General features: G+C 49.6%; 1 protein-coding gene across 3 annotated transcripts; it reads right to left on the bottom strand.

Moving 5' to 3' along the window:
- Positions 1-2,769: 2,769 nt before the first annotated feature.
- Positions 2,770-11,658, bottom strand: HPCAL4 (hippocalcin like 4). 3 transcript variants are annotated; one of them, XM_024125654.1, is made up of 4 exons: positions 11,505-11,658; positions 5,605-5,774; positions 5,254-5,469; positions 2,770-3,919 (listed from the first exon to the last, which is right to left on the bottom strand). In XM_024125654.1, exons 2-4 carry the CDS (start codon positions 5,764-5,766, stop codon positions 3,722-3,724), a joined length of 576 nt encoding a protein of 191 aa, XP_023981422.1. In that variant the 5' UTR covers positions 5,767-5,774; positions 11,505-11,658; the 3' UTR covers positions 2,770-3,721. The 3 variants fall into 3 exon arrangements, with proteins under 3 accessions (XP_023981422.1, XP_007120866.2, XP_007120867.1); XM_007120804.2 differs by lacking the exon at positions 11,505-11,658 and adding an exon at positions 6,334-6,385 and having other exon boundaries at positions 3,722-3,919; XM_007120805.1 differs by lacking the exons at positions 5,254-5,469; positions 11,505-11,658 and having other exon boundaries at positions 3,722-3,919; positions 5,605-5,766.
- Positions 11,659-24,990: the final 13,332 nt, after the last annotated feature.

Genomic DNA, 24,990 nt, shown 5'->3' with positions numbered 1-24,990 from the left:
CCCCCTTCTGCCACCCAGCCCCCCTGCTTCTCCAGGCCTCCACACTCCTGCAGCCTCCACCAAAGCAGGAAGGGCCATACACCCTGGGAGGCCCAGTCCTGCCCCCAACACTCTGGCAAAGGTAAAAGAAAACGCTGAAAAGTTCAGAAAAAAAAATTCCATATTTTTCTGAGACTTTTCAATTGCATATTTGAATTATTTTTTTTTCAAAACTGATGAATAAAATATGTAAGAAATGTATTCATGCCCCCACAGTGATCTCTAAAGTCAGCACAAAGCCTCACCCAGGGTGGATCTTCAGGAAATATTTGTTGCTTTAGTAAATTTTTGTGTAAAAATATTTAGTGTCAGCTTTCTACCCTGCCCAGCTGCTTCTCTTCTCTCTCTTTCCCTTCTCTCCCCTCTCCTCCTTCTCTCTCTTTGCAGTAGGACGAATTTCTACCTCTAGGGACTCTGCCATTATCAGGAAAAGATTCAGTGCCTTTGCTTATGGGCTTCCTTTTTCTTAACTTTTGATTTAAACGTAAGTCATATAATCTTGAGTACAGCTCAAAAGACTAGAGTGGCCATCTGAAGTTGCCCTTGGTGGTGACTTTTAGAGATAAGAAATAAGGGTCCCCCTTCAATTAGCCCAAAAGGATGAATGAAGACAGAATACAGTTAGAAGGCAGATTTGGGGACCTTGTAATTCACAGAGTTGCTGCAGGAAGATACAGAACTTCAAAAGAGAGTTTGGATATTTCAGCATTTTAACTGTCTGTATATTTTTGTGTCTAGGTGAGTCATACTTCAGTCTCTGCTAACCCTGTGCTCTGTGGCAAGTCCCTCTTAGCTGGGGCAGGGATGGGAGGCCTGCCTCTCTTCTCAAGGCAGGGCCGGTGCTCTACCACAGGAACTCCCAAGCACACAGTCCCTGGGGACATCCCGGAGCAAGTGGGAGCACGGTCCGGCCCGCCTGTGGCTCTTCCCATCAGCAAGATGGTGGTCCCAGTTCCCAGCCTGGCATTATGTGTTCACACTGCTGGGATATCTGAGAATCTCTGGCCTGACCACCAAATATCACCCATGGGTATATGTCCAGAAGCTTGGAGTGATCAAGCATGCCTTCATGGGTAGGACTTGCCCACCATCTAGGAAAAAACAAAACAGTTCTCTCAGGGAGGAAGATAATAAAGACAGTGAAAGATGCTTCCCAGGTTGAGTCAGAGGTCTCCTAGGACAGCACTGACCTGATAGCAGAGCTGCCCAGAAATAGAAAATAAGATGCTTGAAAATGTGGGGACTTCGATCAAGCTCCTATTTCTTTATGGAAGACCACAGCCTCAGAAACTTCTTAGCAGGAAGCTTGTAAAAGACCAAAACCAACTTAGCTTGTCCCACAGTCAACCTCTGTACAACTCAGAGTCCGAGGAATGAGCAGGGAAGACGCTCTGAAGGGAAGAAACCCTCGTAGAGCCCTGGGGTCAAGTCTTGGCACTGTGCCACCTCCTGACTGTGCTCTTGCACAAGGAACTCTACTCTGTGCCTCAGCTTCTGCATCTGGAGAAATGGAATGAAAAATCCTATTTCCCTAGGCTGTGAGGATAGAATGAGAGGGGTCAATTCAAGCCTTCGAAAGCCATGAAGTTCCGTGTGATTGTGAGTTAGGTTAGAGTCAATGCTGGGGGGTTAGGAACCCCACTTTGTAAAAAGCCTTCCACTGGAAGTCTCAGCTGAGCTGGGCTGTTGAGTCCCTATGTATCTCTGGTGCTGACTGACAGCACAAGACACACTTAATGGCCAGCTCCTGAGAGCAATGAAACATCCCTTGAGACATTACTGGATAAAAACTTGCTGGTTTCTGCCCAAGGATGTGAATTCCCCAGTCTTACCATGTGGCTGGTCACTGGCAGGATAAAAAGAGGGTGGCAACTCAGCGGACTTGCCACCCCTAAGGGCAGCAAGAAGGAAAGTCTAATAGAATTTGAGACCACAGGTCAGCATCCCCAAGAGTCTCCACCTGCAGAGAGGGAGGACAGGTGAGCACTCAAAAGTAAGAGGTATGCTGCATCTCTTTCCTGAAGATACAAACCCGCGCCCCCCGCCCCAACCCAGCAATCATTCCCTGCTCCCACCCTGGGCTGACAGCACCTGTGTACTAGACTCTTTTCACCAGCAGTTCAAGAGAAAATCCACTGTCACTGCACATTGAAGCTAATTTCTGATTACAAGCACAGGAGAAAGTAAAGTGAAAGACTTGATGAAGAAGCAAGATTAATTTTCTGGCAGTCAAAGCATGCAGCTGTATAGCTCATGGATCCAAAACTGGAAAGCAGACATTGGAAAGCAAAGCCAGTGCACTTGGAAGATGATGTATTACCTGGTGGACTTAGGATTTGGGGTTAGAAAAAGCCTTTCAATGGAGCATGCCCAGCACATTTTTAGGCATTTGGTCCATAAATGCAGCCTGGCAGCCAAAACAGCGGCCGGCTGGTCCTCTTCTTCTAGCTCCGTCTGCTTCTGTAGCAGTGAAAGAATAAGCCCATCCTTAAACTAGACCAAATCCAGATGTGGGAACTACACTTGTCTCACTCTTGGCAAACCTTGTGTTCTCTGTTTCCGAAGTCAGCACCTAACCAGAATAAGTGCACGGTAGAGACTTGCTCACTGAATTGAAAAAGATCATTAAAAAGGAAGCAGCAGAAACTACTGACTGTGACAGCTCAGGACTTAGCCTGATAAGAAAAACTGTCATCTGGTAAGTTGGGTGATATTTTTCTCTCTTTGTTCTCAGTTCTTTTTTCCCCCTGAAAATTAGCATTTTCTGTATTCATTTCATCATTTTACAAGAAAGCAAGTAATATAAAGTATGTTTTAATATCCTCAAGTAATAAAATGATTTTAGCTCTTTTAAAGGGTACTAAAAATATAAGTATTACATAAATGTCAATTTTTCTTAAAATTCCCCCTGACATGGTTCCTAGACTTCCAAACACTTTTCATTTCATCCTTCTGCAGCTCGGTGTGGAGCCGAGCAGAAAGGTTTAATAGTTCCTCTCAAACTAACCAGCCCCACCGCACCCTCTGCTCACCTGTGCTCAACATCCCCGTCTGAGACCCTGACCACGAACTACCCTACGAGCTGCCGGAGGGCACAGAATGAGTCTTGTAAACTACCGTAGCCTTAGCACCTAGAGGTGCCTGGCACTGAACAGGTGCTCAATAAATGTTAGCTGAAGAAAGGACTGAATGAACACTCCAAAGGCTGGGGCCAGAGGGGCCAGGTAGAGTCGTGGGGGCAGGACACAGACCACCTTTAAGGGATCTGGGTCCTCAGCAAAGGACAGACCCAATTTGGCCCTTTAACCGGGGTCTGTGGGACCACATCCTATAAAGCACAATCCCAGGAAGAACAGAATTTCAAAGCAGAACCCAGCCCCCCTCCTTCACCCTGTCGCTTGATGCAAAAACCAACTCCCCTATGCCCAGTGGATGTTGATTCTGGTCCAAGTCTGGGGCTGGGGCTAGAGACCATAGGATACCTGAGGATCTGTCTCTATTCCAGAGTTAGGTGGTCCCTCAAGGATCTTGACTGAAGGGAGCAAGGACTTGGGCAGAGGGGTGGGTGGGCCAGAGAGTGAGGCTGGAGTCCCCCTCCCCCTGGGAAAGGGCCAGCCAGAGGTCGCTGGGTTGGGAGGTGGCCACGCCCCTCCTGGCCAGGGGCCCTGCCCCTCACCAGCCTCTACTTCTGCATGTCACACTGCAGCAGCAGCACAATAGACGGGTCGCTCTTGGCCGCCTCCTTGAACTCCTCCAGTGTAATCTGGTCGTCCTTATCCTGGTCCATCTTCTTGAAGATCTTGTCCACACGCTGCTGGGCCGTGAGCCCATCCTGGTTCATGCGCATCGTGATCACAGTACCCACCATCTTGTAGATAGCCTGGTGGGGCAAGGAGGGAGGTGTGAACACTCACAATGGGAAGGGAGGATGGGGGTGAGCGAAAGGGCCTGGGGGTGGGCACGGAGAACACTGGGCGATGTGAGGATACTGGAAGGTGACAAGTGGTCATTAAGACTGGATACTTAATGAGCATCTCACACCAAACATGTCTACTACCCAACTCTTCACCTCCAGCCTGCTCCTGCCCCAGCATGCCCTGTCTCAGTGAACAGCAAATTCATTCCTCTAGATGTTCAGACAAAAAACCTTGATGCCATTCTCGACTCCCCTTTTCTCACACCCATATCCAATAGTTCGGCAAATCTTGTCAGCCTTAGTTTTGTAATAGGTCCGATAACCAGCCACGGCTTACTACCTCCACTGCTCCACGGTTGTTGCCTCCATCCCCTCCTGACCGGACTGCTGTGGAACTCTCCAAACTGGTCTCCCTGCTTCTGCTGCCCTCCCACCCCTATTCCACACAGAGAACAGAGAGAGCCCTTAAGGGCCTCCCATCTCACTCAGATGAAAGTCAGGTCTCTACCCCAGACTATGATGCTAAGAGGCGGACTCCTGGCTACCTATCTGACCCCCTTCCTACCACTCTCCCCTTGCTGACTTCTCTCCCACCACCCTGGCCTCCTGGCCACTCCTGGAACACTGAAAACACAGTCTAACCTCAGGGTCTTTGCATTTATTGTTCCCCGTGCACAGATCACTCTTCCCCCAGACACCTACGTGGTTAGCTCCCTCACCTTATCCAGGTCACTGCTCGCCTTTCACCTTACACAAAATTGCTTTTCCTCCATTGCTCTCTCCCCACTCACTTTGCTTTGCTTACCTTCTTCATAACACTTACTGCCTGACACAGCATAAGTTTAGTTGTTAAATTTTCTCACTAGAAGGAATGTCCCATGAAACCAAGAACTTTGAACAGTGCCTGGCACGTGGCAGGCACTCAGTATACATTTGTTGAAATAATAATGAGTTAAGAACTTAGACTCTGGAGTCAGACTCCTTAGACTGGAATCATGAACCACCACTTGATTCATCTCCTCATCCGTAAAATGGGATTTCTAATAGTACCTATCCCCTGGAGTTGTTGGGTAAAGCACTATAGCACAAGACCTGTCCCACACTGAGCGCCCAACCAATGCTACCCACTGGATCCTGGGAGGAGGGAGGAGGGGAGTGGTGGGGTGTCCCGAGGTGGCTCCCGAGGCCTGAGTGGAGGGTGGCTGGAGAGGGCGGTGCCAGAGAAGGGCCCCCGCAGCGAAAGACAGGTAGCGCGTCACCCCAGCACACCCCGGTCTCTGGGATCCGCCCCAGCGCACCTCGATGATCTCCAACATCTCGAGGCGCGTGATGCGCCCGTCGCCGTCCAGGTCGTACATCTCAAAGGCCCAGTTGAGTTTCTGCTCGAAGCTGCCGCGGGAGGTGACAGAAAGGGCGCAGATGAACTCCCGGAAGTCGATGGTGCCGTCGCCATTCTTGTCGAAGGTGCGGAAAGCGTGCTGTGCAAACTTGGAGGCGTCGCCGTAGGGGAAGAACTGAGGCGGGGAAGCTGGAGTTGCGGCACAGCAGCAGCCTCGCGCTCTTGGCCCGCCACCGCCCCCGCCCCGCAGAGAGCCTGGCCCCGCCCCCGCCCGTCCGGCCCGGCCCCCAGAGTGCCTGGCTCCGCCCACCTTGATGTAGAGCTGCTGGAACTCCTCCAGGTTGAGGATGCCGCTGGGGCAGTCCTTCAGGAAGCCCTTGTACCACTGCTTCAGCTCCTGCTCACTGAACTGGGTGTTTTGAACCAGGTCTTCCAGCACCTCTGGGGCCAGCTTGCTGTTGGTCTTCCCCATGGCAGGGCCTGAGGGGACAGGGAGCTCCCTCAGTTTGGTCCAGGGCAAGGCCCTCACCTCAGCAGCCTTCCCCCAGGTCTCTGTAGGACAAGGCTCCCTTTCTCCAGCACAGCGCCCTCCCATAACAAACTCCACATCCCCACAGCCAGGACCCCTCCTTTCATAGCAGGGTGGGTCCCCCTCCTCTCACCACTACCCTGGACAACCCCCAACTCCTACAGCTGGGCTGTGTCCTTTCACCACACCTCTTCCCATAGGAGCTCCTACCTCCCCCCCACACCTCTTCCCCTACACACAACTGGGCACTGGGGGCTTCCCCTCATTACAGGGCCTCCTCTGTCTACAGCAGGCCCCGCCCCTCTCCTCACAGCATGGTTCCTCCCCGGGAAACCAGTATCTCTAGCCTTCCAGGTCTCAGCGCTCCTCCTTCTCACTGCCCAGTCTGCATGCTACAATCTTCATCCTCTCCTCTCCTCTTTACACCTTCCATAGCTCCCTACACCCGTAGAAGAGAGTCTTAATCCTCTCCTTGCTATTCAGAGCTTCCCGCACTCAGCCCCTACCCACCTCTGCAGGCTCCTCTCCTACCAGGCAGGTTCCTCACATGCTCCTCCTGCATGTCTCCCAAGTTCTTCCTCAAGGCCTTCCAGGCCACCCCAGCAAGAAACTCCTCTCCCTCCTTCCTCTGTACAAATAGAAGTCCTAGCTGGTAGCACTGATGACGCTGATTGCATTCTCCTTTTCATTAGTTCATTCATTCCCTGAGCATTTATTGAGGTTGACTGTGTGCTAGGCCCTGTGCGGGTGATGGGGATAAAGTCGACATGAGCCAACCTTCACTAACTCATAATTGGGTCGAAGAGGTAGACGGCTGACCGTAAAGGGCCTTCAATCCACGCCAAGGAGTTTGGCCTTTACCTGTGGGGGACAGAAGCTCCTGGGGTTTTAAAGCAAGGGTTAAGAGGACCACATTTGTTCCACAAACACTTACAGATTGCTTACGATATGGTGCTGGGGACCCAGAGAGAAGGAATGTGTTTCAGGATTTTTCCTTTGGCTACAGCGTGCAAGATGACCTGGGTGGGGGAAGGAGGGAGAGCAGAGAGGTCCTGCTGCAGAGTTCGGGTGAGAGACAATGACACTAGGGTAGGGGTGGTGGCGGGATGTGGATGGACTGAGAGATATTAGGAGGGGGCCTTAGCAGGACTTGGGGACTGACTGGATGCAGGGGTGAGAGGGACAGAGGAATTGAGGCAAATGCTCAGATTTGGGGCTGAATAGATAGAGGTGGTGTTGCTGAGAAACAGGTTTGGGGAGGATGAAGAGTCAGTCCCCAGTGGGAACATGAGCCCCTCAAGTAGCCTGTGCCCGAGGAATTTTTTGCAGAGGGAGGTACAGGCCCTCTCCATGAAGCCTGGCTAGAGTGAGGCCCCCCACCAGACCCGGAAGGCTGAGTGGACATTCAGGAATGTCCCACTAGAGCCCCAGTTTCCCCGGACATGGCCTGGGAGGTGAATTTGACCTGCCTGGAGTCTCTTTGGAAGGGTGCCAGACTCCAAGTGCAGGGTAGCTCGTCATGAAGACACTCTGGAAAAGGAAGCCCTCAGGCTGACAGACGGAATTCTACTTCCACAGCCCAGTGCCTGCCAGTGTGGCTTCTAATCCTTACTGCTGGGAGTGCCCTAGACAACGAGATCTGAGATCGGTCAGATCCATGCCCCTTCCCTTGCTACGTGACCTCAGTGAGTTACAGGATAGCTCTGGGCCTCAGATTCCTCTACTGGGCCATGAGGCAGATCAAGGAGCAGTAGGGGTAGCAACATCCTCTCCCACTTACCAACCCCAGAGAATGAGGACTCCTGTGTGCTCCCAGAAGAAGGCAGGGAGGGGGAGGTATGCCATCTTCAGGAACCTAGAACTGTGGGGTCCTAAACGGCTGCCCTGGGGCCAGAGTCAAGGGTACGTGTGGAACGCGCATGGGCAGAAAGAGGCAGGCTCCATCCTCAGCTGCCCCCTCCTCCAGCCCAAGCACACTGAGGGCCCAGGGTATAGTCAAGAAAGCTCAAGAACCCGGGGCTGGAAGTATCTGACGGGGAAGGCAGAGCCTCTCCCTCTGCTCCTGTGGGATGTACCTGAGTGTCTGTGTAAAGGGCTGGGAGTGGGTGGGAGCACATCAGCGTATGAGACTGCAAATCTGCCACAGTGCACACGTCTGTGTGTGTGTGTGTGTGTGTGTGTGTGTGATGGCATCTCTGTGGCTCTCACTTCCTGCCGCTTTTCTCCTCCTTCCCTGTGCTGCCTTCCTACCATTTTCTGTCTCCCGGGGCCACACCTGTTCTCAGTGCCCATTTGATCCCAGACCCACCAAGGACTATGACTCCTCCTTCATCTCTCTTCATTCCTTCTAGTGCTCTTAGGTCAGCAGGCCAAAGCTGGTGATGCCCTTTAAGATCATCCCCTCATTTTAGTGAAAACTGGAACCCAGAGAGAGGAGAAAACTGGCTGAGTTACACCCAGGCTGAATCCATGCCACCTGCCTGGACCACCCTCTCCAAATCATGGCTATTCTTGTCTAGTACAGACTCCTACCTGCCTTCCAGAAAAACCATAGCTCTGATCTCCCCCTTGGCCTCAGTGGGACCATCTTGGCGGCTCCAGGCCACAGTATCTGATACCCAGGAAATATCGACCCTTTGGGGTGGCCCACCAGCGCCTCTGACTCAGCACATCTACAACCAGACTCACCCTCAACCCATGATGGTCCTTCTCTCTCCATTGCCCTTCCTTCCTTCCTTCCCTCCCTCATCCCAGTGGGGAAATGCGATCATAGTTACCCTTAGTTTCCCCTCTCCCTTTTCCCTAGGTTCAACTTGCTACCAAGTCCTATTGTTCCTTCTTTTGAAGTGTTCCTGGAACCTTCACCATGTCCTTTCTCCCCATATAGTCAGGGCCAGGGGCACAGCCAAGGGGGCTGAAACTCAGCTGGGGCACTGCTTGCCAAGCCATCCTGTGGGCTCAACTGCCTCAGAGGGAGTGCGTTTCCTTCTAATTCCTCTGTTCCACGAGAATGTCTTTTCTAGTTTTGCCCAGAAGTACAATATAGGCTAGGGGTGGCCATGCCCATGGGCCCCTGAAACTCCAGAATCCTCTAGAACCTGGTGTCAAGGTGTCCACCTGTCTTGCCTTACCTCCCACTGCTCCCCTCACAATTACATACTTTCAAGTTAGCCTTCTCACAGCCAGAACCTACTTCAACTATTGCTTAGCTGTTTCCATCTTCCTTAATATCCTCTCTTCTCTTCGGGGCTGATGCAGCTATAATCAGCCTTCAGGCCTGACTGAAGCCCACTTCCTTATGATCAGCCTCTCCCAGCCTGGAGAGTGGACAGTCGGCAGCATGAACTTGGCATTCTGGGCATGAGTAGACCCTGTGAGCCCATGGAGTTGAGCCCCACAGGTGCGTAGACTCCAGAGCTCTCTGACCCTCACCTGCTGTTCTAGAATTCCACAATGGAGCCTGATTTGGGAGAGACTTTTGTGTTACACTCTTGTCTGAGCCAGAAAAAGTTCTCCAGGCCTTTTGCTCCATGGCAAAGAGCTTATTCCCTCCCGATATAACCCAGTCTGTTTGGGAGCAGCTTGGACAGTGAGAAAAGTACTTCTCCGCTTGTTCCTACTTGCCCTCTAGTAGCTGCCACACACAGGTTGCCACCCTGCCCTCTGTGGCAACACAGAACTGCTCTGCAGAGACCTAAAGTCCACATCTGGAACACAGAGATGTTCAGTGAATGTCCCTTTGTGGATTATATGCAAGGGGCAGAACCCCCTCCTTTCTCCTTGGAATGGCGTCACGCTGTTTTGTTTATCTGTGTTCTCCTGCCATTGCTCCCACTTAGAGACCATGGAACTCAGACCCTAGGAAAGGAAGAGCTCACCCAAGGTCAAGTAGAGCCTATCAGCAGAAAGGCAAAGGCCAGAACCCACTGGGGGCATGTTCTGTTGGAGCTGTGGCCTGGCTGCACGTGGGCAGGCTCCTCTTGAGAGCTGCCCTCCAGCTGTGAAGGGGCTGGCACTGCCCCATACACAAAGCCGCTGCCCTTCTGGGCTCAGAGGCTTCTTTCAGAGGGCAGGACTCAGGGTTGTGGGCTCCAAATGGGGAGGTGGCAGGGAGGGTGGGAGGGACTGAGGGAGGCAATAATCCCACACCCTCACCCAGCTTCAGAGGAGCTGGTGCTGAGACTGTTGCCATGGTGACAACAGCTCCCTGGTCAGGAGATTTTTCTCTTTCCTCTCCTCCCTTTGCTCTTCTCCAAGCAGTGGCCATAGCAGCAAAAGCCAGGTCTTCTCCCTGTCCTTATTAGTGAGAGACAGGGAATGATAAACAAAAGGTGGGCCCTGTTGAGCACCTCCACCTTGGAGCTGCCCATGCCATGCGGGCTGATGGTCTAGGAGGGACTCCGAACTGCTGAGGAGGAGCCTGGGCCTGGAGAGTATGTGGGAAGGGGTTGGCTCGTACCCAGGCCTGGGTAAGAAGCAATGTCCTTTTGGTGAAGACTAAAGCCTCCTCTCTGAAATGTCCTAATGGTTCAGGGTAAGAGAGAAAGGGTCCTGTTCTCTCATAATCAACCGCAGAACCAGAGTGCGTCAGTGTTGGAAGGCTGTTCAATATCATCTCATCAAGTCCACTCTCTGTCCTGCCCACCCTGCCCCCTGTTCCCCATCTCACGAAGGATCAGAGAGGGAAGTGACTTGGCCAAAGTCAAACAGCAACTGAGGCAAAGGCAAGATTTGAACCCAGCTCTTCTGCCCTCCAGGTTCAGGCTGCCTTAGGGAAGGAGCAATACAGTCCACACGGAGCTTTGGCAGGATCCCTACTGAGATACAGGAAGATAGGAGAGAGGGAGTGGCTGGGAGCAAGAAGGCCAGAGAAGGTACGAATTAGATATTTGAGAGGTGGAATGAGAACACTTGGTGCTTTGGCTGTGAGAAGTCAGGGGAACGGAGGAGGTTGGGACCTTGGCAGTGGTGACTGACAGGTATGGATGGTCTGCTGGGGAATGGTGTCCCTGATTTATCTTGAAGCCAGGTGAAAGAGGCCAAACATGGGGCCTCTGCCTTGCACTGAGACCATGGGCAGGGGGGCCTGTTGAGAGAGTGTCACAAGGAGGAGAACTGGGTAGTGAGCCTCTTCCCATCCCCAGGTATGCTGTGAGCTCCGTCACCTTGAGGGGTGGAGGTGGGGACAGTCTGAGGGGACAGTGGGAAGCAGGAGTGGGCTCTCTTTGGAGGTGGAGGCTGTCTTTTGGGGCAGGGACATTGCGATGTGAAGTGCAGTGAGCTGCCGGTGGGGCTGGGTAGGGTGTGGGTAGGGGCTATCTGTGGAGGTGGGAGGTTGCCATGGGGCTGAGCGGACCACCCACCTGCAAAGGAGGGAGGGTGATGGGTTCCTCTCTAGCACCAGCAACACCACACCCGTGTGTGTGTGTGTGTGTGTGTGTGTGTGTGTGTGTGTGTGTGTGTGTGTGTGTAAGGAGGCAGCTCTGCCTCCTTCCCTGGGACCTGTGGGGCGTGGACTGGAGTGGGGGTCCCCTGGCCAGGGGCGAGCCCTCCACATGCTGCCGCCTATGCTGGAACCAGGGGTCAGAGAGATGAATCAGAGGGGGCAGGAGACGAGGGAATGGGAATGAAGAGTGGAGGGGGAAGGGACAAGGGCCTCCACCCGGCCCTACTCACGTTACCTGAGGCCGTTCGCCGGGTCGCTGGATGACTCTGAGCCTCGGCGGGCCGCGGAGACCGAGACTGGCTCGCGGGCCGGCGGCCAGGTTCTCCAAGGTCCGCGCCCGAGCCGCCTCCCAGCTCTTGTACCACTATGTGTCTCTCAGAGGCGACACGATTTGCATAAGCCCCGCCTCATCCCGGGCAGATTGGGCGTTGATTGGGTCGGCTGAGGCGGAGTGGCAGGCGGGGTTTCAGGTGGGGACCTGGTGCCCAGTGAGGCCCGGCTGCAGGTTAGCGCTCCGCCCGCCCGCCCTGAGCTTCCCACAGTAGCGAGAAAAGAGCGGAGAGCTGTACCCCCATCTGTACCCCGTCCTGAGGCTCAGACCCCGGGCCATCGTCTGAGGTTAAAAGTGTCCACAATTGCATTTGATTCGCAAAAACAACAGCATGGTTGCTACGGAAACGGAAGAGCCAAAGCTGACTCTCTAAGCCTTTCCTTCTTGGGCCCCAGCGGGGGTGGGGATGGAAAAGAGGATGAGTCACAAGATGTGACCCCCCCCCACCCCATAGCCCACCCAAAATCGGAGGAGGGCAACAAGGAGCTGAGTTGGGGAGGGAAGAGATGAGGTGGTCAGCAGCCCACGCATTCGCATCATCCCCTCCCCCAACACATCCACTCCCCTCAAGCCATGGCGGGTGGGCGAGGATGGCGAAGTACCCAGCCTCTACCTAGCCCCATGCTAGCCGTGGGCCCCCTACAGCCTCTAATTCCGATCCGTCCCTTCCTTATTTCTCACAGAGTCCCAGAGGCCTCCCGGAATCTCCCCCAGAAGGATCTGCCTACCTCATGAACCCCTCCATTCCCCACCCTCCCGTCTTCCCGTCCCATAGACGAAGCCTGTCCCCAGCCGCCAGTCTCCGGCCTCTGATGTTGACACAAGCCAGAGTCGGTTTACACTGAGTGGGTCTGGAAGGTTTCAGGGCCCTGGGAACACCTCCTCCCCGCACTTGGGGGTCTCCCCAAAGCCGGGCCCGGCCGCCCCAGCTGCAGTGGCAGCTGACAGCTCCTGACCCAACGCAATGAGAAGGAATCCTTTTACTACAAACTGGGGGCAAAGGGGAGCAGATAACCTCGGGTTAGGCCACGTGCGGGGGAGGCACTTCTAGACTTCTGACAAAAGTAGGGCGGGGCATCTGGGGATTGGTTGAATCTGAGCCCGGATGTTGAAGAGCTGGGGCGGGGGGAGGGGGAGGCGGGGCTTCTGCCAATTGAGTGAGTGTTGAGGTGTGCTGCGCGGTAGGGGATGAGGACCAGCTTGCCAATAGGGGAGGCTAGGTTTCTCTGGCTGATCCCAGAAACTTCAGGGCCAGGCTCGCTGGGGAGGAGCCAGTGGAGTTCTCTCTTTTTTCTTTAGGAATCGTCCCGTTCCCCGTGAAAACTGTTTTGCTGTCCATCCTCCCAGCTGCAGGCTATTTCTTCTCCCTGGGGTCCTAGCAGGATGAGAGCATACCTGGGGCACCAATTAGCAGGCACGTCCCTGGTCCCTTTGTTTGGTGATTTACGAGAGACAGGTGTTTGAAAGCCCTGACTCTGTCACGTTCTGAGCACCTGGCCCTGGGGACCCAGAGACAGGCAAATGCTCATCCCTGCTCACAGATACCATAATCTAAGGCATGAGGAAGTGGGGAGAGGCAGCATGAGATGCTGGAAGTGGTCTCTGGAACTCTAAAATAAAATCCCATCTTTGCCAATGACCCCACATGTGACCATGGGCAAGACCCTTCTCTCTCTGTGACTCCCAGTCTGTCAAATGTGGGAGCTGGTACAGGAGGCCTAGGAGAGCAGGGGAAGAGTTTCAACTAGGAGGGTGAAGAAAGATTGTTTGTCACCCTGGACAGAATTATGTGGGCATGAATCTAACTGCTCCACTATACCTGTGAGCTTCTTAACAATAGGTAACATACAGATAGCTAACTTTGTGCCAAATGCTCTTCTAACACTGTATATGTATTGCCTAATTTATTTCTCATAAGATCTCTTCGAGGCAGGTACCTTTATCACTCCCATTTAACAGATGAGGACATTGAGGCACAGAACAGTTAAGTGACTAGCCCAAGTTCCCATAGCTAGTAAAGCTGCAGAGCTGGGATTTGAACCCAAGCAGTCTGGCTCCAGAGTCCAGACTTGTTGCCAGTACACAATACCGCCTCTCTTTAAGATCATTCAGGTCCTCAACGGGAGGGCCCTTGGATTGGAATATTCTTTTCTGATCCCGCGAGGCATTAAAAAGACAAAGCCCAGTAGGATATATTGATCCTGCTCTGGCTCTTTAAACCAGGCAGGACCACCCACACAGCTTTGCCCTTGACTCATCCCAGGCCCTGTGACTGTTCCTAAACTGCCAGTCATAACCCATCTTCACCAGCTTATAATACTTGAGACCCTGATCTTGATCCTGCCTCTGCCCTTTAGGTTCGATGTTTAAAGCAATAGCAACTGACATTGACTGAGTTGTTTCACTATGTACCAGACACTCTGTTAAGGGAAACACTGACTGAAACTGCCCGCCCTGGCCAGGCAAAGACAGTAACAATTTGCATGACTTATTTTACAACAGGAGATCCTGGTAAGGAACATGGAACTAATAAGCCACCACCAACCGAAAGAATATGAAAAAGGTCAAAAGGAGAGAGGAGATGCCAGTCCACATGTCCTACCAACCTCCCAGACTCCTCCTCGCTGGAATCCATCTTGGCTGAGCGGTTGTGCATGCCACCAGAAAGGACCCTGAGTCAGAATGATTGGCCAGAGACAACCCAGAAACTAATCCCATCACCCTAAAACCTGAGACTGTGAGCCACGTGGCAGAGCAGTCCTCCTGGGTTCCCTTACCCTCCTGCTCTCTGCCTGGGCGCCCCTTTCCAATAAAGTCTCTTGCTGTGTCAGCACGTGTGTCTCCTCGGACAATTCATTTCCGAGTGTGAGACAAGAGCCCGCTCTCGGGCCCGGGAAGGGGTCCCCCTTCCCGCAACAACTCTGCCCAGTCCTTTATCTGCATCATCCCAGAAATGACCTCTGCCACGGATCATTTCTGTTGATGCACAGGCGTTACCGATCAGAACAGATGCTGGCCTTAGTGCTAGATCAAGGGCTCTGTTCTGCCAAGAGTGAACGCTTTAGTTACTGGATCAAGGGGAGCAGGCAGGAGAGAAGCTAGGGAGGTAGGGACCCAAGGCTATGGCTATTTACCAATCAATTTGCAGATATTTTGATGTTTTAACAACCAGCTGTACCAGTATGTAGGGACTGAATTTCAGTGCTGGTATCATTACTTTATTTCATGGCAGTGGATGGCAGCTCAGAGATGTTAGACAACTTGCCCATTGTTACATATCCCACTAGTGACAGAACTGGGATTCCAACGTAGGTCTGACTCCAGAGCACACAGTCTTAACCACTAACTGACCTGTGTTCCTGGGAAAGGAGAGTGTCCAGAACAAGAGTTGTTGTTTCCACTGTTCTGCGGCCAAAGGCTGAGCCAGAGGAATGAGGTTTAAGTTCTGAAACTTTGTTGTGGCCTCTCTATTCTCAGGCTTGGCAATACCTACTACGTATGTTGAGGGAGTGGGCTCTGCAGAATAAGGAGGGTGGAGCAAACTGCAAGGAAGAAGGAACAGTGTGTCTGTGTGGGAGACCCCAAAAAGGAGGCACAGAAGGCACTGAGCCCATCAGGGTTTCAGTGAGGGCAGAAGTTTGCAGGCTGTGGCCACTTCAATTTGCTTCACCAAAATGCTAGCATTCCTCTCCTTGTTGGTCCCAAATTGTGCCTTTATGATGGATCATGCCTTCTTGACTACCTGGGTTTCCTCAGCCTTGGCTAGTGCAGCCTGGTAACAGCTGGAATTCACCTTAGTTCTGGATATTTCATAGTCTTCTTAGTGTCTGGGAGAGAGTAAGATCACCAGCTTTGGGCTCTTTCCCTTTCTCTATTGGCTCAGCAGGATTTTTTTTTTTTACATTTCCAAAATAGAAATCTATTATTTTTTTTTTCCTGTTAATGCACAGTGGCTAAAAAAATAATACAGAGAGGGTGGAAGTTCCCCACACTCTCTCCCTTGAGCATTACCTGCAGGGGACCTTGTGTTTTGGCTGGCCCTGCCCTCACCCACTTTCTGCTGGAGAAGCCCTATAGTGTAGTGGGTTAAATGTATAGACCCTGGGGCCAGGCTGCCTGGGTTTGCATCCCAGCTCTATCACTTTCCAGCTGTATGACCACAGGCAGTTTACTTTATCTCTCTATGTCTCAATTTCCTCATCTGTAAAATAGGGATAGTAATAACAGTACCTATTTCAAAGTGCTACTCTAAGGATTAAAATGAGTTAATATATGCAAAGCGCTTAGAACCGATTTTGCTTTGGGGAATTAGCCCTCATTGTATACAGTCTTGGTGGGACTATCAATCTGGTGTCCTGCCTTCCCATGGGCAAGTGTTGGGCGTGAGACTCAGGTAAGGCTAAATAGTCTCTCTCTCTCTCTCTCTCTCTCTCTCTCTCTCTCTCTCTCTCCCAAGCTAATCTGAATCTTGAGTAAGGTGACTCAAAGGTGGTAGATATTTAGCTCTGGTTTATTCCAGAGCAGTGCTCTGATGACACTGTACGTTCATTCCTGCTATCTGAATCCCCAGGGATCACTTTGGTACACATCTCTTCCAAGACCTACTTCTGCTTTTCCTTTGTCTCTGTGAGCCATTTCACATCCCTCTCACCAAATTTATTTTCTTTCTTTTTTTTTAAACTTAAGCTATCTAGAGGTGACTTCTGTTTGCTTGCAGAAAGTTCATATGAGTTTGTCATATTTCTCTATTTGTAATGACTCTTGGTTGCAAATGACAGAAAATCCAGCCCACAATGGCTAAGCAAAAAAAGGATGTAGTGGCTCCAGTAAGGGAAAACCCCAGGAGTAGATTGGACTTCAGGGGTGGCTTGATTCAGGGGCTTAAACAATGTGATTAATATCTGACCTCTTTCTAGGGCTTGGCTTTACTCACTTGTGTCAATGTCAATTTTGTTCTTGGGATCCATATAAAGGCAAGATATCTGCCATCATCTCTAGCCAGCATCCTTTTAGGTGGAGTCCCACAGAAAAGAAGAGAGTTTCTCTTCCCCAGGGCAGCTAGTCAACATCCTGGGCTGGTTCTCATTGGCCTGATTTGGGACAGGCTAAGTTCAGAATCACTTGCTGAAAACAGGGGAATGCAGTGCTTTCATTGGCTAGGGCTGAGTCACTTGTCTACCTCTAGAACTGGGAGGTAAGGTCAACTCCTCCCAAAGGATGTGTATCCAGAGTAGGGAAGGAGGGTGTTCCTACCAAGGACAACAGAAGTTCCTAAATTATAAAAACACATACAAGTTATACTATCAGAGTACTGACAGGAAACAGAGGGTACTCAAAGAGGTAACTAAGATAGGTCAATGGGGGAACTATTTACACAGATATGGGCAGGGTTGAGAAATCAGCAAGGTATTGTCAAGCATCCTGGGGCTAGCCCCAGTGGAGAGTCATGGCTATTTCTAGGCCTCACGTGGAGAGAAAGGGAACAGAGCTGTTACTTTAGGAGAGTCTTCCAGTGGGATCCATGGGCTTTGGTAAAGGAACAGAGTCACTGCCAACACCTGGCCTGGTACAGAGAGACTGAGGGTGGGTGGAATAAATACACTGACCTCCTTCTATTCCCATGTGCCATTCTCGTACTCATGTCTTCCATTGGCCAAACACAACAAGAAGCCAGAGGGCAAAGTAGCCCAGTTGATGCAAGTTCACAAGTCAGTCTCCTGGGGCAGCACAGAGTGGGTAGAAAGTGGAGGCAAGCAGAGAACAAACCTAATGGGGGAAATAAATAGATGATATAGATATGGATACACACACATATATATGTATACTAAGTAGCTCTCTATATATAGACTTTCAAGAGCATTGACTTTCAAGTTAGACAGCCCTTGGACAAGTTACTTAACTTCTCTGCAATCCTTTTTCCTCTTGTGGGACTGGGCATAATAAGAAGAATGACTTGTTATGTGAGGCATTCAAGGAGGATAAATTGCTTAGCAGAGTGCCTGGCACAAGCAAGCACTATGCTCACATAAATATATAAACCACAGTTAAGGTGCTATATTTGTTGGGGCAGAGGCTAAGCTGCTGTAACAAATAGATCCAACCATACCATAACTCAAACACAATAGAAATTTTTTCTTGTTTATGTACAGTCTAGGGTCAGTGTCAGGTTGGTGAGTGGCTCTCCTTCTTATAGGAATTTGGGACTGAGGCTCCTTCTACATTGTGATTCTACCATTTCCTAAGGTCTCCAGCCAGTGAAAAGGGAAAGAGAATGGAGGAAGCTGGAAATGGCTCATATCTCTTCCTTTCATGTACCAGGGAAAACAAAAATGATTCTAGTATTTCCAAGAGTGTATTTAATACAAGAGATTGGACCCAAAAATGTTAGAAGGGCTCTAGGAACAAAACACAGACAGTGAGGTTACCCAGAGATGTCTAATTAGGGGACGCCATTACCACACATGGGCTGGAGGGGTAAAAAGGAAGACGCTGCTCTCCGGAGCCCATGTTCATTGCGGCGAAGGCAGCTGGTGCACCTGCTGCTGTCACTACCAGAACCACCACCACTGCTGCCCTGCAGGAAGCCAGGAGCTCACACCCTTGCTGAAGTCACTTGCTGCTGCTGTTGACACTGCCAGACTTAGAGTTCAAGAGCGCCATGCTGCTGAGGCTGCTGGAGCCACCTACCACGTCTGGAAGAGTGCTGCTTGAGCAGGAACCCAGGAGCCTGCAGCCACTCATTGTTTTTGCTGCTCTTACAACTGCTGGAGCAAGAAAAAAAAGTCTTCTCCCTTCTGTCTTCCAAACTCCCACCAGTGCCTCTGATTGGCAAAACCTAAGGGGAAGCCAACTGAAACAGGAGTCTAAGAAATGTAGATTACAGGCTTCCAGCTCCAGGCTATACAGAGGAGGGCGGAGAAGGAAGAGAGCAGAGTTAGAGCAAGCAGATAAGTGGCTGGTATTATAAATTCAGAGTACTGAGGACTGTAGTTTCAGCCACCTTCCTGCAGCGTTTGCTGAGAGATGCTCAACTTCAAAACTAGCCCAAGAATCTCTCTTGCTGAGAGATGCTCAACTTCAAAACTAGCCCAGGAATCTCTCTACCCTCCCAATAGATTTCTACAAAGAGGATGGAAACCGGAGGATATTATGATTGTAAAGGGAGACAGACTGTCCTCGCCCCTCATTCCTTCTGAGTGTATTCATCTGGTTCCCTTCCTGATAGCTCTTGGAGGGAGATCCCAGAAATTAGCTCGTGAAGTTTTGGGGTATCCTCAATATAAAGGAAAAACCTGTTTTCTGCTGCCTGTGTCTTTCTTTCCTGTGTGTCTCCTTTACTCTCACATCACTACCACCACACTCACACAGAACACTTCACTTTTGACCCTTCTGGTCCCCACACCAAGACAATTCTCTGGGACACAAGCTGGGTGTCTTAAAATTTAACTCAATTCTGATGCTATCTACCTGGAGATAGAAACTGTAAGATCCCACGGTTAAGGGCTCAGTCTTACAAACTGCTCCCATATGAATCTCCCATTCAGATGCCAATCACAAGTAGTAGGTCCCCACGTCACCCAAAATTTCTATCCCACTTGGCTACAAATCATGGTTTCCCATGACCCCTCCTTGGGATTGATTAATTTGCTAGAGCCACATGCAGAACTCAGGGAAATACTTACGTTTACCACTTTATTAAAGGATCCTTATAAAGGATACAGATGAACAGCCTGATGAAGAGATGCATGGGGCAAGGTATGCGGGAAGGGCGCAGAACTTCCATGTCCTTTCCAGGAGCATCACTCTCCCAGCACCTCCAGGAGTTCACCAACCTGGAAGCTCTCCAAACCCTCTCATTTTGGGGGTTTTTATGGAGGCTTCCTTACATAGGCATTATTGACTATGTAATTGGTGATCAATTCAACCTCCAGCTGATCTTGGGTGGCCTTGCCCTGCAGCGACTTGAAGCAGAGTTTCAGTTCCTGGCCAGAGATTGAGGTCGGGTCTCGTCAGTCAGAGCACCAGATCCTAGGCACTGACCAGTGGTCAGTGACAAGGCACTGGCCTTTCAGCTTTGCAGAAAAGAATTCCCACAAAGATGGAAAGTAGTGAAACAAGTAAAGTATTTATTAGGAGGAAAAAGAGTATAGTACGTGGATAGACACACAGGTGGACTCAGAGAGAGAGAAAGTCGTGCCCTCGTGGTAATTTAAATCACTTATATGGGGCATTTCTTCCAGGTTTCCTTTGGCCAATCATTTTGATTTGCCTGGTTCAGAGTCCGTATTTGGTATATCTCAGGATGCTCCAATGTGTGTGCGTGCATCTCTCAGCCAAGATGGATTCCACCGAAGAGGACTATGGGTAGTTGACATCACTTACTATGGGGTGGCACCCCCTCCCTATTTGACCTCCAGGGAGCCTTTCTGCGCATGTGTAGTCAGGGAGGTCTCCTTGATTTTCGGGAATGAGAAATATGTGGTCTCTTATCTTTTATCTGGGCAGGGCCCAGCCTCCTCTCTCAATAGTCCTGCCATTCTCCTCTTGGTGTATCCGTCCACAGGAGACAAATCTCTAATTGCTTTCCTTGGGGGGCCCATCTACCTCCTGCCTCACAGCCCCTCTCCCCTCCCAGGAGGTCAAGGGATGGGAAAGAACGTTCCAACCCTACAACCAAAGGGTTGGTTCCCCTGGCAACCAGCCCCATCCTTAGGTGACCCGGGGGCATGCCAAAAGTCACCTCATTAACATGACAAAAGACACCATTCTCTATCCTTTTAGGAAATTCCAAGGGTTTTAGAAACTGTGCTGTCAACGAAGACCAAATATATATTTCTTATTATAATTCACAATGTCACACTCAGGAAAGGAATTGACTCATTTGTCAGTTCTCTCTCAGCTGACCCATAATATCATCTGCCTCAGTGCTGCAAAGGCAAGGGTAGGATGATGTAGGAAAAGGTATCGGGGAGAGATGATGTAGTGACAGTGCCAATTGGAGAGAGAAAAGAGCGTGCCCTGGAGTGGTCAGTTCCTGAGAGTTACGGAAGATAGATCTCACAGTCCAGCACTGATCCACTGAACTTTTCACGACAATGGGAAAGTTCTACCTCCATGCTTACCGCTTATCCGATATGGTAGCTATTAGCCACTCGTGACTAGCACTTGAAATGTGGCTAGTGTGAATGAAGAAACAGAATTTAAAATTTTTATTTAACTTTAACCAATTTTAATTTAAATAATCACATATAGGTTGTGCTTATTAGATCGGACAGCACCAGCTGCCGAACTTGAAGTTGGAGATAAAGAGACTACATCAGATTGGGAGCTGCAGGCTTGCTGGGACCATTGCAGAGGAACCCCACGACGTGCTGCCAGCTGGGAGTCAGCAGACAAATGTGACTATGTTTCAAGAGCCCATCCATATCTAAGAGAATTGTTTACGATCAAGTCTCTCACCAGCAGAGCCTGTAGGGAGCTCACTGCTGGCTCTTGAGTCTACAGACCATGAATTGGATTAGTGGTGGCAAGGCTGAAATTCAACCAGAACACGCTGTTGACTAAAAAATTATTCACAGTCTAAAAGTTGAGAGTTATCTTTTACTCTGTAACCGAGCAGGACCCTATGGGGCCTTCCTGGGACAGGCCTTCCCCCATATCCTCTGCTTTAGCTCCTCTCTGAAGTAGCTAGATATGGGACAGGCCTTCCCCCATATCCTCTGCTTTAGCTCCTCTCTGAAGTAGCTAGATAATAGTATTTGATGCACATTTCCTGAGTTGTTTTACAGATGTGAAAACCCCCCACCAAATGGAAGATGTTAACTACTTGATGACCATGAGCACATGGGCCCAGGCCTCCTGGAGCCTAAGGACCGATAATGTTAACCCCTGTGACACCACCCTGTTACCTCACCATCAGCCAATCAGAGAACTGTTCATGAGCTGATCACTTACCCTTTGACCCACCTCCCTCACCTGGCTTTTTTTTTTTTTTTTGGCTGCGTTGGGTCTTTGTTGCTGTGCACAGGCTTTTCTCTAGTTGCCATGGAGCAGGGGCTATGCTTTGTTGTGGTGCGCAGGCTTCTCATTGCGGTGGCTTCTCTTGTGGTGGAGCACAGGCTCTAGGCACGAGGGCTTCAGTAGTTGTGGTTCTTGGGCTCTAGAGTGCAGGCTTGGTAGCTGTGGCACACGGGCTTTGTTGCTCCGCGGCATGTGGGATCTTCCCAGACCCGGGATCGAACCCATGTCCCCTGCATTGGCAGGCAGATTCTTAACCAATGAGCCACCAGGGAAGACCACCCCCTCACCTGCTTTTAAAAATGCTTTGCCAAAACCCTACCGGGAGCTCGGGGCTTTTTAGGGAATGAGACATCTGTCTCCTTGCATGGTCCTGCAATAAACCTTTCTCTGCTCCAAACTCCGATGTTTCAGTTTGTTTGGCTTCACTGTGCATCAGGCACATGAACTTGTGCTAACAATTCAGTGGGAATCTTTAGGACTTTAAACCCAGGAGGCAGCATCTCAAGTAGCCATGATAGAACTGCTCCGAGGAGGTGAGGGGGGAGCTAGGATATATTGGAGTTTTGCAACAAAGGGCAGGAGTAGGGAACATCAAAACATTATTTTTGCCCACCCCCGCCAAAGCCTCCTCTGGCTGCACGGGTCCCAGGCCTGAGCCCCACCCCTGCCAAGGCCTCCTCTGGCTGTGTGGGTCCCAGTGGACCTGAGCACTGCCACCTCCCCATAGCCTCCATGGGCCACGCGGGTCCAGGTGGGCCGAGCACCACCCTCCTCCAAAGCCTCCTCCAGCTGTGCCGGCCCCTACGGACACACCCATGGAAGCCAGCGCCCCAGCCGGCCTGTGCAGGCATACGCGCTCCAGGCCAGCTTCAGGGGCAGACACTGGTGAAAGGAACACACACGCAGAGGTGGTGCTGACACAGCAGGTTCAGAGACCTACCTAGAGGTCTTGGAGGCCCTCCTGGGGAGGCAGGGGTTGGATGTAGCTCACCATGGGGGCAAGGACACTAATAGCAAAGGCACCAGGGAATTTTAATTTTTAATTTATTTTAATTTTTTTCCAACATTTTTTTGCTGTTGTGTTTTGTTGTTTCAATTTTATTTTTCTAATTTTATTTTATTTTTTATGCTTTGTTATTGTTATGCTCTTTTTTGTTGTTGTCTGTTTTGTTTTTTTTGGGTTTTTTTTCCCTGCTGCATGGCTTGCGGGGTCTTGGTTCCCAGGCCAGGGGTTGGGCCTGAGCCCCTGTGGTGGGAGTGCTGAGTCCAAGCTGCTGGAATAACAGAGTACTTCAGGCCACAGGGAATATTAATAGGTATGAGCTCTCCCAGAGGTCCTCATCTTGGCACCAAGACATGGCTCCAGCCAACTGCCTGCAAACACCAGGGCTGGACACCTCAGACCAAACAACCAGCAAGACAAGAACACAGCCCCACCCATCAACGAAAAAGAGATGACAGAGAAATATGTTACAGACAAAGGAGAAAGGTAAAAACCTACAGGACCAAATAAATGAAGAAGAAATAAGCAATCTACCTGAAAAAGAATTCAGAGTAATGATAGTAAAGATGATCCAAGATTTCGGAAATAGAATGGAGGCACAGATGGAGAAAATACAAGAAATGTTTAACAAGGACCTAGAAGAACGAAAGAACAAACAAACAGTGATGAACAACACAATAACTGAAATGAAAAATACACTAGAAGGACTCAATACCAGAATTACTGAGGCAGAAGAACAAATAAGTGAGCTGGAAGATAGAATGGTAGAAATAACTGCTGAAGAGCAGAATAAATTAAAAAGAATGAAAAGAAATGAGGACAGTCTCAGAGACCTATGGGACAACATTAAACACATCAACATTCAAATTATAGGGGTCCCAGAAGAAGAAGAGAAAGATAAAACAAAAAATAATATACAAAGGAATCCCCGTAATGTTATCAGCCGATTTTTCAGTAGAAACTCTGCAGGCCAGAAGGGAGTAGCAGGATATACTTAAAGTGATGAAAGAGAAAAACCTACAACCAAGATTACCCAGCAAGGATCTATTTCAGATTCAGTGGAGAAGTCAAAAGCTTTTCAGACAAGCAAAAGCTAAGAGAATTCAGCACCACCAAACCAGCTTTAAAACAAATGATAAAGAAACTTCTCTAAACAGGAAACACAAGAGAAGAAAAAGACCTACAAAAACAAACCCAAAACCATTAAGAAAATGGTAATAGGAACATACATATCGATAATTACCTTAAATGTAAATGGATTAAATGCTCCAACCAAAAGACACAGACGGGCCGAATGGATACGAAAACAAGACCTGTATATATGCTGTCTACAAGAGATCCACTTCAGACATAGGGACACATACAGACTGAAAGTGAGGGGGTGGAAAAAGATATTCCATCAAATGGAAATTAAAAGAAAGCTGGAGTAGCAATACTCATATCAGACAAAATAGACTTTAAAATAAAGACTCTTACAACAGATAAGGAAGGACACTACATAATCATCAAGGGATCAATCCAAGAAGAAGACATAACAATTATAAATATTTATGCACCCAACATAGGAGCACCTCAATACATAAGGCAAATGCTAACAGCCATAAAAGGGGAAATTGACAATAACACAATAATAGTGGGGGACTTTAACACCCCACTTACACCAATGGACAGACCATCCAGACATAAAATTAATAAGGAAACACAAGCTTTAAATGACACATTAGACCAGATAGGCTTAATTGATATTTATAGGACATTCCATCCAAAAACAGCAGAAAACCCTTTCTTCTAAAGTGCACATGGAACATTCTCCAGGACAGATCACATCTTGGGTCACAAATCAAGCCTTGGCAAATTTAAGAACATTGAAATCATATTAAGCATCTTTTCTGACCACAATGCTATGAGATTAGAAATCATTTACAGGGAAAAAAAACGTAAAAAACACAAACACATGGAGGCTAAACAGTATACTACTAAATAACCAAGAAGTCATGAAGAAATCAAAGAGGAAATCAAAAAACACCTAGAAACAAATGACAACGAAAACACGACAACCCAAAACCTATGGGATGCAGCAAAAGCAGCTCTAAGAGGGAAGTTTATAGCAATACAATCCTACCTCAAGAAACAAGAAAAATCTCAAATAAACAACCTAACCTTACACCTAAAGCAACTAGAAAACAACAGCAAAGATCAATGAAACTAAAAGCTGGTTCTTTGAGAAGATAAAAGAAATTGATAAACCTTTAGCCAGACTGATCAAGAAAAAGAGAGACAGAACTCAAACAAATAAAATTAGAAGTGAAAAAGGAGAAATTACAACTGACACCACAGAAATACAAAGGATCATAAGAGATTACTACA

Source organism: Physeter macrocephalus, chromosome 3 (assembly GCF_002837175.3).
Source record: "Physeter macrocephalus isolate SW-GA chromosome 3, ASM283717v5, whole genome shotgun sequence".
Taxonomy (NCBI): Eukaryota; Metazoa; Chordata; class Mammalia; order Artiodactyla; family Physeteridae; genus Physeter; species Physeter macrocephalus.
This window is presented reverse-complemented; position numbering and strand designations above follow the sequence as displayed.